The sequence below is a fragment of the Cricetulus griseus genome, chromosome 9 (genome assembly GCF_003668045.3).
Source record: "Cricetulus griseus strain 17A/GY chromosome 9, alternate assembly CriGri-PICRH-1.0, whole genome shotgun sequence".
Taxonomy (NCBI): domain Eukaryota; kingdom Metazoa; phylum Chordata; class Mammalia; order Rodentia; family Cricetidae; genus Cricetulus; species Cricetulus griseus.
In genome coordinates, this window is record NC_048602.1 from 7,658,004 (window position 1) to 7,674,793 (window position 16,790).

Genomic DNA, 16,790 nt, shown 5'->3' on the forward strand with positions numbered 1-16,790 from the left:
ATTTAAGAGTGAGCTAGCAGATGAGAAATCCTAGTCATTGGCCAGCAGCACTGTAACTAATATAAGTCTCTGTGTGTTATTTGGAGCCTTTATTTGTCGGTGGGCAGAACTCGGGCAGCCTGTCGGAAAATGCCCCTGAGGCAGCAGGGCTTGGGCAGCTTTAGTGTAAAGACTTATCATTACAGTCCATCCTTTAGGAATCAAGGAAGGCAAAGTCATTCCAGGTTGTAGAGTGCCCATAGGCTGAATCACTTTATTGATGGCTCTCAGGTCTGCCAGCATCCTCCATTTACCAAACTTCTTTTTGATAACAAATACAAGAGGCTTCTAAGGGCTGGTAGATCCTTCTATATGCCTAGCACGTAGCTGTTCCTGCCTTAACTTTTCTAAAGCCTCTAGCTTTTCAGAGGTCATAGACCATTGTCCTACCCAGGCAAGTTCATCTGAAAGCCATTTTAAGGTTAGTGTTTTGGCTTTCTCTGAAGGTTTACCATTTGTACTTTGTCTATGCACAGCCTGGATGGTTGGTATCTGTTTTTCAAATGCCTTACTAGCCGGAAGTTGGTGGCACTTGCCTTTAATCCCAGCACTCAGGAGGCAGAGACAGAGGCAGGTAGATCTCTGTGAGTTCAAGACCAGGCTGGTCTACAAGAGCTAGTTCCAGGACAGGCTCCAAAGCCACAGAGAAACCCTGTCTCGAAAAAACCAAAAAAAAAAAAAAAAACCCAAAAACCTCAAATGTCTTACTATATTTTGTCTACCATCTAGAGGTTGTATATGATTTGCATCTGATAATTGAGCAATGTTAATCTGGGTATTCCATGCTTTAAAAGGCAATGACCCCAGAGATATATTTTGATATCTGCTACATATGGCTTCAATCTTCCTCTCTGTCCTTCAGGTCCAATGCAGACAACCCACCTAACCCTCTGGCATACTCTAGATAGAGTTCCAGTCCCTAAAATTGAACATTCACCTCTTTTAGGGGCCATCTCTGAGGCCAGGACTTTTGGGTTATAATAGTCACTTCTGCCCCAGTGTCCGCCAAACCAGTAATAACTTTATTGTTTATTCTTACTTTCATGAGGCATCTGTTCCTTTACAGAAGTTTGCCAAAAATATGTGTTTTTTGTCTCCTCCAGTCACGTTTGATTCCTCCTCACTAACTAAACTACCATCTAGAGTGGTACTATTCTCTACAATAAGCAATGTACTAGGTATTTGTCTTGTGAGAGATTATCCTCCACAGTGATTGGGAATGACAGGATCTTTCTGGACTTGGGGGCTTTCGAGAGATCCCTCAGGGAGTTTTCCAATTGTAACATGTTTCCTTGTATGTCTCTGGCCTATCTACATTCATTGGTCCAGTGTCTGCCCTTACCACATCTCCTGCATAATCCAGGAGGTGGAGGCCTTCTATATGAGACATTGTTGGAGTTTACTTGCCTACAATTTCTCCTATGTGTCCTATTCTGCCACAGTTAAAACATCCTGATGCCTTCTTGACCGAAGCCTGTGGGATTGCTCTTCCTACCCAAGATTCTGGTTTGTTACAGTCAGAGCATCTGGCCTATTGGTGTCTTTTTACGACTTTGGGGTTTGCTTCTGCTTCCCAAGCTTCTGTGTCATCACCTTTAAGACATTTGGCCTCTTGGTGTCTTTTTAAACCTTTTGAGATTGCCTCTCCTACCCAAGCTTCTGTATCTTGGGCATTATATTTGAGATTAGTTGTATGCAAGACCCACTCTTCCAGTGGTGCTGATCTGATCTTTAAAGGCAATAGTATCCTTTTGCAAAATGAATTTGCATTTTCATAATCCAGAGATGGTATGAGTATTTTTCTAGAGTTGGAATCTGCTATCGGTAACTCTACAGCCCTGGATAGTCTTTGTAAAAGTCAGTTAACAGTTCTGGCCTCCTTTCTCTTTCCTAAACCCTTGTTAGGTAAGCTGGACCATGCCCAAGGGGGTGTAACCAGTGGGACCTCAAAACAGGGTTTCTCTCTATAACCACCCTCCTGGGACTTTCCCTCCCAATAAATCTCGTGTGTGGTTTGTTGTTCAGGGTGGTTTTGTGGGATTTCTTGGCTCCCAACTGCCAGGATACCTTTCAATCCAAGCTGTAATAGTTACACTATCCACTTTCAGATCTAGGTTTAGTCTCTCAAATAGAAGCTATAAATGTCAGGACACTCAGAAACAAACTCCTTCCAGGAATACTGAATGGATATTGGAGTCATGGCTCAGTGGTAGAGCCCCTGCCTAGACCCCCCATGAGGAGCTATGTGGATGAAGTTTCTGTTCCACCTGGTCCAACAGCAGTTTAGTGCCAAATAAACACCCAGAGGTTTGTTTTAATTATGACCTGTTTGGCTGATGGCTCAGGCTTATTTGGCTAGCTCTCTCTTAATTATTAACCTGTTTCTTATTTTAATTTGAGAAAGGGTTTATCTGTGGCTTGGAGGCTGTCCTGGAGCTAGCTCTTGTAGACCAGGATGCTCTCAAAGTCACAGAGGTCCACCTCCCTCTGCCTCCCTGGTGCTGGGATTAAAGGCCAGCACCAGCACCACCACCACCCAATAATCTGTTTCTATTAATCTATGTATCCTAACTTGGTCTTGGTTTACCAGTGATGCTGGGCCTCTTTCTTCCTCAGCAGCTACATGGCATCTCTCTGGTGACTCTGTGTTCCTCTCTCTGGTGAATCTGTGTTCCTTTTGTCAGCCTTCTGCTAGTGTGGGCACCCCGCCTATGCTTCTGCCTTGCCACATCCTGCCTGTCCATTGGCCAAAACAGCTTTATTCCTCAACCAATGATGGAAACATATATTCACACCCCACAGAAGGACATCACCACAAGAGCTGGGGGTTTGTATATCTCAACATAGCATTCCCATGTCTAGCATGCTAGAGGCCTTGAAATTTAGCCTCAGCACAGGAAAAATATAAATTGAAAGCTAGTGTTCTAGGAGCTCCCTGCGCCCCAATCTGCTAGCACCCCATTCTTCCATTCCGCCGCCGACAGACCTGGAACTAGGTGAGTGAGTTTCTGCCCGCTCCCGACCCCAGGTCAGAACAGCATACACCCCGACCACCCCCATCCCCCCACCCCCGCTTGTGCCTGCGGGCTTGGGCCAGACACGCCCAGGCATGGAGGAGCTCCCTGCGTCCCAAATCTGCTAGCACCCCACTCTTCCATTCCGCTGAACGACCGAGGAACTAGGAACTAGTGAGGAGACCTCCAGGAGCGTCAAGATCATCTAGAGTTGTGGACATTGAATTCCTAGCCCCCACGCACCACTGGGCCACAAGAGAAGATAGAGAGAACCCACTAAAAGAAGATATGGGGAGAAGACAGAATAAGATTTCACCCAACAACAGAAACCCAATATGACACCACCAGAATCTAGGGACTCCACTCCAGCAAGAGCTGAAAAGCCCAACACAGAGCATGAAGATGAGATGGACCTTAAAAATTATCTCAGCGAGTTGATAGAGACCTTTAAAGAGGAAACAAGAAAATCCCTTAAAGAAATAGAAGAGAAAGCAAACAAAAAATTAAACGATTTGGAGGAAAAGACAAACCAAAAAAATCAAGAAATAAAGAAATCTCTTAAAGAATCTAAAGAAAGCCAAGAAAAAACATCCAAGCAAGTGAAATAGTTCAAAGCATGAAAGCTGAAATACACACAATAAAGAAAACACAGAATGAGACCATGTTGGAAATGGAAAGGTTGGATAAACGATCAGGAACTAAAGATGTAAGTATATCCAACAGGATTCAAGAGATGGAAGAAAGAATCTCAGCTACTGAAGACTCGCTAGAGGATATACATTCATCCACCAAAGAGAACCTCAAGTCCAACAAAACCCTAACACAAAATATCCAGGAAATATGGGACACCGTAAAAAGGCCAAACCTAAGAATAATAGGGGTAGAAGAAGGTGAAGAAACACTGCTCAAAGGTACAGAAAACACACTCAACAAAATCATAGAAGAAAACTTCCCCAACCTACAGAAGGATAGGCCTATGAAAGTACAAGAAGCTTACAGGACACCAAACAGACTAGACCACAAAAAGAAGTCGCCCCGACACATAATAATCAAAACACCAAATCTACAGAATAAAGAGAAAATAGTAAGAGCAGCAAAGGAAAAAGGCCAAGTAACATATCAGAATCACACCCGACTTCTCAATGGAAACTCTGAAAGCCAGAAGGTCTTGGATAGATACCCTACAAGCACTAAGGGAGCATGGATATCAACCCAGACTACTGTACCCAGCAAAACTTTCAATCACTATAGATGGAGAAAACAAGATATTCCACAACAAAAACAGATTTAAACAATTCATATCCACAAATCCAGCACTACAGAAGGCTCTGGAAGGAAAATTCCAACCCAACGAACATAACTACACTCACAAAAACACTGGCAGTAGTTAATCTAATTTCACCAAACACAAAAAGAAACAGGAGGGCAAAATCCACACGCAATGATACCACCAACAATAAATCCAAAACAAAGAAGAACCAATGAACAATGGACATTAATATCCCTAAATGTCAATGGTCTTAACTTACCCATAAAAAGATATAGGCTAACAGAATGGATACAAAGACAGAATCCATCCTTCTGCTGTTTACAAGAAAACACCTCAACTTCAAAGACAGGCAATACCTCAGAGTAAAAGGATGGGAAAAAATTTTCCAATCAAATGGGCTCAAGAAACAAGCTGGGGTAGCAATCCTAATATCTAACAAATTAGACTTTAAACTGAAAGCAATCAAAAGTGATAAAGAAGGGCATTTCATACTCATCACAGGAAAAGTCCATCAAGATGAAGTCTCAATCCTGAACATCTATGCCCCTAATACGAAAGCACCCACTTTTGTAAAAGAAACATTACTAAAGCTTAAACCACACATAAAACCACACACACTTATAGTAGGAGACTTCAACACCCCCATTAACCACTGGACAGAACTACTAGACAGAAACTTAACAAAGAAACAAAGGATCTGAAAGAAGTTATGACACAACTGGGTTTAACAGATATCTATAGAACATTCCATCCAAACACAAAAGAATATACCTTCTTCTCAGCGCCACATGGAACCTTCTCAAAAATTGACCACATAGTTGGCAGCAAAGAAAACCTCCACAGGTATGAAAGTATTGAAATAACCCCCTGTATCTTATCAGACTACTATGCATTAAAGCTAGAATTCAACAGCAATACGAATTGCAGAAAACCTACATTTGCGTGGAAAATGAATAATACCCAATTGCACCATTCCTGGGTTGAGGAAGAAATAAAAAGGAAATTAAAGACTTCCTAGAATTTAATGAGAATGTAGACACAACATACCCGAACTTATGGGACACCCTGAAAGCAGTGCTAAGAGGGAAGTTCATAGCACTAAGTGCCCACATGAAGAAACTGGAGGAAAGTCACATTAGAGAATTGACAGAACAACTGAAAGCTTTAGAGCAAAGAAGTAAACTCACCAAGGAGGAGTAGACGCCAGGAAATAATCAACCTGAGAGCCGAAATCAACAAAGTAGAAACTAGGAAAACAGTACAAAAAATCAATGAAACAAAGAGTTGGTTCTTTGAGAAGATCAATAAGATAGACAAACCTCTAGCCAACCTAACCAAAAGGCAGAGAGAGAGCATGCTAATTAACAAAATCAGAAATGAAAAGGGAGATATAACAACGGACACTGAGGAAATCCAGAGAATCTTTAGGTCATACTTTGAAAACCTGTATTCCACAAAATTGGAAAATCTGAAGGGAATGGACAGCTTTCTGGATAAATATCACTTACCAAAATTAAATCAAGATCAGATAAACAGTTTAAATCGAACTATAACCCCTAATGAGATAGAAGCAGTAATCAAAAGCCTCCCAACCAAAAAAAGCCAGGGCCAGATGGCTTCACTGCAGAATTCTACCAGAAATTCAAACAAGAGCTAATTCCAGTACTCCTCAAACTGTTCCACACAATAGAAGCAGATGGGATATTGCCAAACTCTTTCTACGAGGCTACAATCACTTTGATACCCAAGCCACACAAAGATAGGACTAAGAAAGAGAACTACAGACCGATATCCCTCATGAACATCGATGCTAAAATACTCAATAAAATATTGGCCAACCGAATCCAAGAACATATCAGAAAAATCATCCACCATGATCAAGTAGGCTTCATCCCAGGGATGCAAGGATGGTTCAACATATGAAAATCCATCAATGTAATCCACCATATAAACAAACTGAAAAAGAAAAACCACATGATCATCTCACTAGATGCTGAAAAAGCCTTTGACAAAATCCAACATCCCTTCATGATAAAGATCTTGGAGAGAACAGGAATAACAGGAACATATCTAAACATGATAAACGCAATATACACCAAACCAATAGCCAACATCAAACTAAATGGAGAGAAACTCAAAGCGTTTCCTCTAAAATCAGGAACAAGACAAGGCTGTCCACTCTCTCCATATCTCTTCAATATTGTACTTGAAGTTCTGGCTATAGCAATAAGACAAGAAAAGGGGATCAAAGGGATACAAATTGGAAAGGATGAAGTAAAACTTTCACTATTTGCAGACGACATGATAGTCTACATTAGTGACCCGAAAAACTCTACCAGGGAACTCCTACGGCTGATAAACACCTTCAGCAAGGTAGCAGGAATCAAAATTAACTAAAAAAAATCAGTAGCCCTACTATATACAGATGATAAATCCAATGAGAAAGAAATCAGGGAAACATCACCTTTCACAATATTCACAAGCAACATAAAATATCTTGGGGTAACACTAACCAAAAAAGTGAAAGACCTGTACAATAAGAACTTTGATACTTTAAAGAAAGAAATTAAAGAAGATACCAGAAAATGGAAAGATCTCCCATGTTCTTGGATAGGTAGAATGAACATAGTAAAAATGGCAATCCTGCCAAAAGCAATCTACAGATTCAATGCAATCCCTATCAAAATCCCAACCCAGTTTTTCACCGACATTGAAAGAACAATACTCAACTTTATATGGAAAAATAAAAAGCCCAGGATAGCCAAAACAACTCTTTACAATAAAGGATCTTCTGGAGGCATCACCATCCCCAACTTCAAGCTCTACTATAGAGCCATAGTTCTGAAAACAGCTTGGTATTGGCACAAAAATAGACTGATAGACCAATGGAATCGAATTGAAAACCCTGATATCGACCCACGCACCTATGGATACCTTATTTTTGACAAAGGTGCTAAATCTATACAATGGAAAAAAGATAGCATCTTCAACAAATGGTGCTGGTACAATTGGATTCGGACATGCAGAAAATTGCAGATAGATCCATACCTGTCACCATGCACAAAACTTAAGTGCAAATGGATCAAAGATCTCAGCATAAACCCAGCCACACTGAATCTTCTAGAAGAGAAAGTGGGAACTACCCTTGAACAAATTTGCACAAGAGACCACTTCCTGAACATTACGCCAGTAGCACAGACACTGAGGTCTGCAATTAATAAATGGGACCTCCTGAAACTGAGAAGCTTCTGCAAGGCAAAGGAAACAGTCAGTAGGATAAAACGACCACCCACAGAATGGGAAAAGATCTTCACCGATCCCACATCTGACAGAGGACTGATTTCCAAAATATATAAGGAGCTCAAGAAGCTAGCCACCAAAACACCAAACAATGAAATTAAAAAGTGGGGTGCAGAACTAAATAGGGAATTCTCAACAGAGGAATCTGAAATGGCTGAAAGACACTTAACAAAGTGCTCAAAATCATTGGCCATCAGAGAAATGCAACTCAAAACAACTCTGAGATACCATCTCACGCCTGTCAGAATGGCTAAAATAAAAAATACCAATGACAATCTATGCTGGAGAGGATGTGGAGAAAAAGGAACACTCCTCCATTGCTGGTGGGAGTGCGAACTTGTAAGACCACTCTGGAAATCAGTATGGCGGTTGCTCAGAAAAATGGGAATCAGTCTACCTCAAGATCCAGCCATTCCTCTCTTGGGTATATACCCAAATAGGGCATGTACTTACAACAAGGACATATGTTCAACCATGTTCATAGCAGCATTGTTTGTCATAGCCAGAACCTGGAAGCAACCTAGATGCCCCTCTACTGAAGAATGGATTGAGAAAATGTGGCACATCTATACAATGGAGTACTACTCAGCAGAAAAAAACAATGGAATCTTGAAATTCGCAGGCAAATGGATGGAACTAGAGGAAACCATCCTGAGTGAGGTAACCCAGTCACAAAAAGACAAACATGGTATGTACTCACTGATATATGAATTTTAGACATAGAGCAAAAGATTACCAGTCTATCATGTTCTTCACCAAAGAAACTAGGAAACATGAAGGACTCTAAGGGATAAATGGTCCCAGGAATGGAAGTGGCATGAACTCCTGAACTAATTGGGGGTATGAGGGGGGGCAAGAGCTGCTACAATAAGAGCAAGAGAAGAGGAGAAGAGGAGAGGAAATGGAGGGGCAGAAACATTGAGTTGGGGGAAGAATAGAGGAAAGAGAATAGGATGAGAGATACAATATCAGAGGGAGCCACTATAGGCTAGAGAAGGGATCTGGAACCAGGGAGATCTTCAGAGACCTACAAGGATGACACGATCTGACAATCCAGGCAATGGTGGAGAGGATAACCTAAAAACCCTCCCCCTAAAATGAGATTGATGACTTCTCTTTATGCCATCCTAGAGCCCTCATCTAGTGGCTGATGGAAACAGAGACAGTCATCCACAGATATTAAATGAGCCGAAATCGGGAATTTAGTTGAAGAGAGGGAGGAAAGAAGAACGAAGGGGTCTGTACCAGGTTGGAGAAACCCACAGGAACAGTTGACCTGAACATGGGAGAGCACATGTGCCCCAGATGCTGTCAGGGAGACCAGTACAAGACTGATCCAGACCCCTGAACATGGATGTCAGTAAGGAGGCCTCTGCACTTCAGGGAGCCTCTGGAGGTAGATTAGTATTTTTCTCTGGTGCAAGAAGGTACTTTGAGAGCCCATTCCACGTAAAGGGTTACACTCTGGCCCTGGACACATGGGGAAGGGCCCAGGACCAGCATAGGAAGACTTGGTGGACTTTGCAGAGCCCCAGTTGAGGGCCCTACCCTGCATGGGGAGTGGTGGGTGGATGGGTTGGGGGGTAGATTGGGGGTGGGGGAAGAGGGTTGGGGGTGAGGGGAGGGAGAGGGAGAAGGGACTTGAAATAAGCTTGTTCCCTAACTAGAACTAATAAAATAATAACAAAAAAAGAAAGCTAGTGTAATAGTTACTGTACTATTGCTGTGAAGAGACACCACGACCAAGGCAACTTTGACAAAAGAAAGCATTTTATTGGGGCTTGCTTACACTTTTAGAGGGTTAGTCCATAATCATCATAGGGGAAACAGGCAAGGTGCTGGAGCGGGAGCTGAGCGATTTACATCCTGATCCTCAGGCAGCAGGCTGAGAGAGAAACTGGATCTGTCATGGAATTTGAAACTTCCATGCCCACCTTCAGTGACCCATCCCCAACAAGTCCCCACCTCCTAATCCTTCTCTAACAGTTCCACTGAGGACCAAGCACTCAAACATAGGAACTTTTGGGGCCATTTTCATTCAACCACCACAGCAGGATCAATCAGTAGACCTGTGTCTATGCTTGCGTTGGCCAAGGAAGAAATTCTAGGAATTGTCCAGCACTGCTCACACCTCTGGGGTCTCTACTTCCCCTGCCCTCTTAACTCCCTGAAGAGGCAGTTTGGGAACTCAGCCAGAAGAAGTGTGTGAGAGTGCAATTCTGGTAATTTCCCTCTGAAAAACAGGGAGCTGTGAATTTTCAGGTCTTTCTTTGAAGCTATGGATGTATTTTTAGGTCAGTCAAGGCACCCTGGGTAGAGATACTTATCAAATTCTTGGGGGTCATTATCCCCAGGCAACTCATACATTTTTACTAATGTGTCTATGTCGAAGGGCATAGATGCCCAGGGAGCCTGGACCTGGTCCAGGCTGCTTTGGTAGATGTCCAAAAGCTCAGAATGTTCCACATACTTCCTTACAGAGGCACCAGACTCTTCAGTTTGTTTTGCTCCAATTTTCTTCCATGATTCCTGGTTACTGTCTGAGCCCCTGGTACTCAGTAGCTGAGCAGAGTCAGCCTTGGGTGCAAAGACCTCATTATCTTTTAGGGATTTCTCCTGTATCGATGGTACTCCTCTCACTGTCTTGTCCTGGTTGGATGGTTCACCCATCTCTCTCGGTACCTGGTTGGATGATGCATCTGTCTCTCTTGATGCCTGGTTGGATGATGCATCCACATCTCTCGGTGCCTTGTTGGATGATGCACCCATCTCTCTTGATGCCTGGTTGGATGTTTCACCCATCTCTTTCAGTGCCTGGTCCAATAATGCTTCCATCTCTCTCAGTGCTTGGCTGGATGATGCATCCATCTCGCTTGGTGGCTGGTTGGATGATGCACACATCTCTCTTGGTGGCTGGTTGGATGATGCACACATCTCTCTTGAAGCCTGTTTGGATAATGCATCCATCTCTCTTGCTGGCTGGTTGGATGATGCATCTTTCTCCTTTGAAGCCAGTTTGCATAATGCATCTATCTCTCTTGATGGCTGGTTGGGTGATACACCCATCAGTTTGAGTGCCTGCTTGGGTAATGCATCCATCTCGCTTGGTGGCTGTTTGGATGACACATTTATCACTCTCTTGGCCTGGTTGGATGACTCACCCATCTTTTTCAGTGCCTGGTCCAATAATGCTTCCATCTCTTTCAGTGCTTGGCTGGATGATGCATCTATCTTGCTCAGTGGCTTGTTGGATGATGGACTCAACTCTCTTAGTCGCTGGCTGGATGATACTTTTGGACGTATCTCTCTTGGTGCCTTGTTGAATGATGGGCCCATCTCTCTAGGTGCCTGGTTGGATGATACTTTTCTCACTGTCTTGGCCTGGTTGGATGATGCCCGTATCTCCCTTGATGCCTGTTCCGATAATGTATTCATCTCTCTTGGTACCTGTTTGAATGATGCACCCATCTTTCCTGAATCCTGGTTGAATAATGCACCCATCTCACTTTTTGCCTGGTTGGATGATGTAACCATCACTCTTGGTATCTGGTTGGATGATGCATCCATCTCTCTTGATGCCTGGTTGGATGACTCACCCATCACTCTCAGTGCCTGGTCCAATAATGCTTCCATCTCTCTCAGTGCTTGGCTGGATGATGCATCCATCTCGCTCGGTGGCTGGTTGGATGATGGACCCATCTCCTTAGGTGCCTGGTTGGATGATACTTTTCTCACTGTCTTGGCCTGGTTGGGTGATGCCTGTATCTCCCTTGATGCCTGTTCCGATAATGTATTCATCTTTCTTGGTACCTGTTTGAATGATGCACCCATCTTTCCTGAATCCTGGTTGAATAATGCACCCATCTCACTTTTTGCCTGGTTGGATGATGTAACCATCACTCTTGGTATCTGATTGGATGATGCATCCATCTCTCTTGATGCCTGGTTGGATGACTCACCCATCACTCTCAGTGCCTGGTCCAATAATGCTTCCATCTCTCTCAGTGCTTGGCTGGATGATGCATCCATCTCGCTCGGTGGCTGGTTGGATGATGGACCCATCTCTCTTGATCCCTGGTTGGATGATACTTTTCTCACTGTCTTGGCCTGGTTGGGTGATGCCCGTATCTCCCTTGATGCCTGTTCCGATAATGTATTCATCTCTCTTGGTACCTGTTTGAATGATGCACCCATCTTTCCTGAATCCTGGTTGAATAATGCACCCATCTCACTTTTTGCCTGGTTGGATGATGTAACCATCACTCTTGGTATCTGGTTGGATGAAGCATCCATCTCTCTTGATGCCTGGTTGGATGACTCACCCATCACTCTCAGTGCCTGGTCCAATAATGCTTCCATCTCTCTCAGTGCTTGGCTGGATGATGCATCCATCTCGCTCAGTGGCTGGTTGGATGATGGACCCATCTCTCTTGGTCCCTGGTTGGATGATACTTTTCTCACTGTCTTGGCCTGGTTGGGTGATGCCCGTATCTCCCTTGATGCCTGTTCCGATAATGTATTCATCTCTCTTGGTACCTGTTTGAATGATGCACCCATCTTTCCTGAATCCTGGTTGAATAATGCACCCATCTCACTTTTTGCCTGGTTGGATGATGTAACCATCACTCTTGGTATCTGGTTGGATGAAGCATCCATCTCTCTTGATGCCTGGTTGGATGACTCACCCATCACTCTCAGTGCCTGGTCCAATAATGCTTCCATCTCTCTCAGTGCTTGGCTGGATGATGCATCCATCTCGCTCAGTGGCTGGTTGGATGATGGACCCATCTCCTTAGGTGCCTGGTTGGATGATACTTTACTCACTATCTTGGCCTGGTTTCGTGATGCACCCATCTTTCCTGAATCCTGGTTGAATAATGCACCCATCTCACTTTTTGCCTGGTTGGATGATGTAGCCATCACTCTTGGTTTCTGGTTGGATGATGCATCCATCTCTCTCATGGTCTGCTTGGATGACACTTTTTTCATCCCCTTGTCATGGTTAGATGATGGTTTTCTCGCTGTCTTGTCCTGGTTGGATGATGCAATCATCTCTCTTGGTGCTTGGCCAGATGAGGCACCCATCTCTCTTGGTACCTGGTTGGATGATGGTTTTCTTGCTGTCTTGTCCTGGTTGGATGATGCAGCTATCTCTCTTGGTGCCTGGTTGGATGATGGTTTTCTCGCTGTCTTGTCCTGGTTGGATGATGCCTGCATCTCTCTTGGTGGCTGGTTGGATGATGGACTCATCACTATTGGTGGCTTGCTGGGTGATGCTTTTTTCACTCTCTTGGCCTGTCTGGATGATGCATCCATCTCTCCTGGTAGCTGGTTGGATGATGCACCCATCTGTCTTGGTGGCTGATTGGATAATGCATCCATATTTCTCAGTGGCTGGCTGGATGTTGCATTTCTCAGTCTCTTGGCATGGTTGGATGATGCACCCATCTCTCTTAGTGCCTGGTTGAATAATGCATCCATCTCTCTTGGCCCCTGGTTGGATGATGCAGCTATCTCTCTTGGTGCCTGGTTGGATGGTGGAATCTTCTCTCTCGGTGCATGGTTGGATGATGCTTTTTTCACTCTCTTGGCCTGGTTGAATGTTGCATCCATCTCTCTTGGTGACTGGTTGGATGATGCACCCATTTGTCTTGGTGGCTGGTTGGATGGTGCATTTCTCTGTCTCTTGGCATGGTTGGATGATGCACCTATCTCTCTCAGTGCATGGTTGAATAATGCATCCATCTCTCTTGTTCCCTGCTTGGATGATGCAGCCATCTCTCTCGGTGCCTGGTTGAATAATGCAATCATCTCTCTTAGCCCCTGGTTGGATGACGCACCCATCTCTCTTGGTGCCAGGTTGGATGGTGGACCCTTCTCTTTTGGTGCATTGTTGGATGATGCTTTTCTCACTCTCTTGGCCTGGTTGGACGATGCATCCATCTCTCTTGGTGGCTGGTTGGATGATGCAGCAATCTCTCTCAGTGACTGGCTGAATAATGCAATCATCTCCTCTGGTCCCTGGTTGGATGATGGCCCCATCCCTCCTTGTCCCTGGCTGGATGATGCATCTATCTCTCTTGGTCCCTGGTTGGATGATTCTTTTCTCAGTCTCTTGGCCTGGTTGGATGATGCACCCATCTCCCTTGATGCCTGGTTGGATGACACTCCTTTCACTACCTTGACCCGCCTGGATTCCACCAGAGATGAGCTCCCATGATGGTTTTGCTGCTGTGTCTGAAGTTTGTCTCTTTGATTTCTAAACCACATCTGAGAAAAAGAAACATTGGTATCAATTCTTTTTTAAAAACCTCTCATGTTTTTTTTAAATAAATTTTATTTATATTAGAAATAAACTTGTGCATTTTCAGTGGTTGTTTTTTTATTATTCAGACATGGTTTCTCTGTAGGTTGGAAACTGTTCAGGAATTCTCTTTGAAGACCAGTCTGGCCTCGAATCACAGTGATCTCCCTGCCTCTGCCTCCTGGGTGCTTCAATTAACAGCTACCAATGCCCGGTCTGTTTTTTCCTTTTTTTTTTTTGATGTATCTTTGTTTTGGTTTTGGTTTTGTTTGGATATGAAACAATGACGGGGAAAGTACTTCTCTGTATGTTTATCCTATTGATTGTTTAATAAAGTTATGTTTGACCAATGAAACAGCAAGTTAGAAAGGACTAAGAGTCAAAGAGGATTCTGGGAAATGTAGTAGAGAAGTGGTGTTCCAGGCCGGAAGTGACATTCAAGGAGACTCATTTAAGCAAAGGAGAAACAGGAAGGGCCCCTTTTCCCCCTCCGCTCCTGCTCCAGTGGCACAATGTGATCCACCAGCAAGGAGGGATGCCAATAAGGTTTCTGATAAGTCTTATAAAATATATAGATGTATGATAGTTAAGACTAAACTAACAGATGAGAATCCTAGTCATTGGCCAAGCAGCATTGAACCTAATACAAGGTTCTGTGTATTCATTTGGGCCCTAACTCGGCCGGGTGGCTGGCGTAAAGCTCACACATGGCCGTGGGGCTCAGGTGGCATTTGGCAGAAAGATTTATCGTAACAAAACAATCTTATTTTATGTATCAATCCAAGTTTCCTCTCCCAACCATCCTCCCATGCCTCCCACAGACACTGCATCCCATCTCCTATCCCATTATCCATCCTCGTTTTTTTTTTTTTTTTTGGTTTTTCGAGACAGAGTTTCTTTGTGCAGCTTTGGAGCCTATCCTGGCACTTGCTCTGGAGACATTCTGGCCTCGAACTCCCAGAGATCAGCCTGCCTCTGCCTCCCAAGTGCTGGGATTAAAGGCATGTGCCACCAACGCCCAGCCCCCAACCACTTTTTAAAAGATACTTTAACATGTACCTTATATGTTATATGTTATAATATTCTGATATATGTGGTTTGCTGAACAAGGGTTTTTATGAGCTCTACTGGAACTATGTAGACCAGGATGTCCGGGACTTCACAGAGATCCCCTTGCCCTTTCCTCCTGGGTGCTGGGATTGAAGATGTGCACCACCATGCCTGTTTTTTTCTTGTTATTTTTAATTATGTTCCTGTCAACATGCAGTGTCCATGGAGACCTGAAGAGGGCATTAGATCCCCTCAACCTGGAGTTACAGATGGCCGTGAGCCACCATATGGGTGCTGGGAATTAAACCCATATCTTTTGCAGCAATAGCCATTGCAATACTCTTAACCACTGAACCATGTGTCCAACTCCAGAAATTCATCTCTTATTCATTTATTTTTTGAGAACGGAAGAGTAGATTCTGTGCCAGGGATAGAACTCAAGACTTTGTGCATTCAAGGCAATCACTCTTCCAAATGAGCCCATTACCATTAGCCTGACAGCAGGTTAATTAAGGGACAGGTGCAGAGGAGACATGGAGGATCCTCAGGATTGTGGTTTGGGTGTTAGAAGCTAGTTACTAATCGCCTCAGGTTTAGCTAAATATGTTTTCTAGCCTTTCCTATCCTGGGTCTTGGAAGGTAGGTGGTGTGGGACTCTCAGTGGCCACAACAGGCAGCATTATCCAACCCCAGCTCACAAGACACTAAGACAGTTCAGAACATCAAGGACGATATTCTGGGCCATATTATGGGCCACTTTGGAGGTGGAACCATGAAGGTAGAAGTTCAGGGTCATCCATAGCTATATAAATTTGAGAACAATGTGGGCAAAATATATGTTTTATCAACACAACACAAAAGAATACAGAAAGCAACCCCTTTAAGTATGGTACTTATTTTTTTATCCGTGTGGGTGGGGTCGGAGAGGCTTCCGTGGGAACTGCAGATATTGTATTTATAATCTTCTAGGGGAGTCTTAGTGTACTACAAATAAATGTGTGCCCATGAAATAAAACCATCCATGCCTGGGTAATACCACTGTCAATGAAGAGGAACTGTTAAAAAACATTGAAAAAGGCCAGGCAGAGGCAGTGCATGCCTTTAATCCCAGCACTCAGAAGGCAGAGACAGGCAGATCTCTGTGAGTTCAAGGTCAACTCTGGTCTACAGAGTGAATTCCAGGACAGACTCCTAAGCGACAGAGAAACTATTTTAAAAAAACATTGAAGTTACACCTTTAATCCCAACACCCAAGAGAGACAGAGGCAGGCAGATCTGTGAGTTGAAGGCTAGCCTGGTCTACAAAGTGAGTTCCGGGGACAGCTAGGGTTGTTACAAAGAGCAACCCTGCTGGAAAAAGAAAAATGAAGCTATTGAAAGTGAGGCTTTGGGGTCTTCACCTTTAATCCTAGTACTCCAGAGGCTGAGGCCGGACTAACTCTGTATCTTCTGGGACAGCCTGATCTACATAACAAATTCAGTAAGCCTGTCTCAAGAATAAAGTAATACCAATTCCTCCTTGATAATCAGGCATGGGCCTGATTATGACTCTAATCCCAGCACTTTCGAAAGTGGAAGATCCATCTGCAGATCAAGACTAGTGTTAGATTCAAGAGATGGTCTCTCATCAAACTGAAAGGGTCAGGTGGTGGTTGTGCACTGGAGAGGCAGTGGCAGGTGGGTCTCTTTGAGTTCAAGACCAGACTGCTCTACAGAGTGAGTTCCAGGACTCCCATGTCTACACAGAGAAACCCTGTCTCAAAGAAATAAAAACAAAAACAAAAAACTGCAAAGGAAGGGGGCCCAACTGGAG

The 16,790-nt window shown here is 43.8% G+C and overlaps 1 protein-coding gene across 1 annotated transcript in view; it reads right to left on the reverse strand.

The window, feature by feature from the left end:
* Nucleotides 1–9,918: 9,918 nt before the first annotated feature.
* Nucleotides 9,919–16,790, reverse strand: part of LOC118239348 (platelet binding protein GspB-like) — a 48,001-nt gene continuing 41,129 nt past the window's right edge. Inside the window, exon 5 of the mRNA XM_035449489.1 lies at nt 9,919–13,893. Within this exon, the coding sequence (XP_035305380.1) occupies nt 9,919–13,893 (3,975 nt within the window). The remainder of the gene's footprint in view (nt 13,894–16,790) is intronic.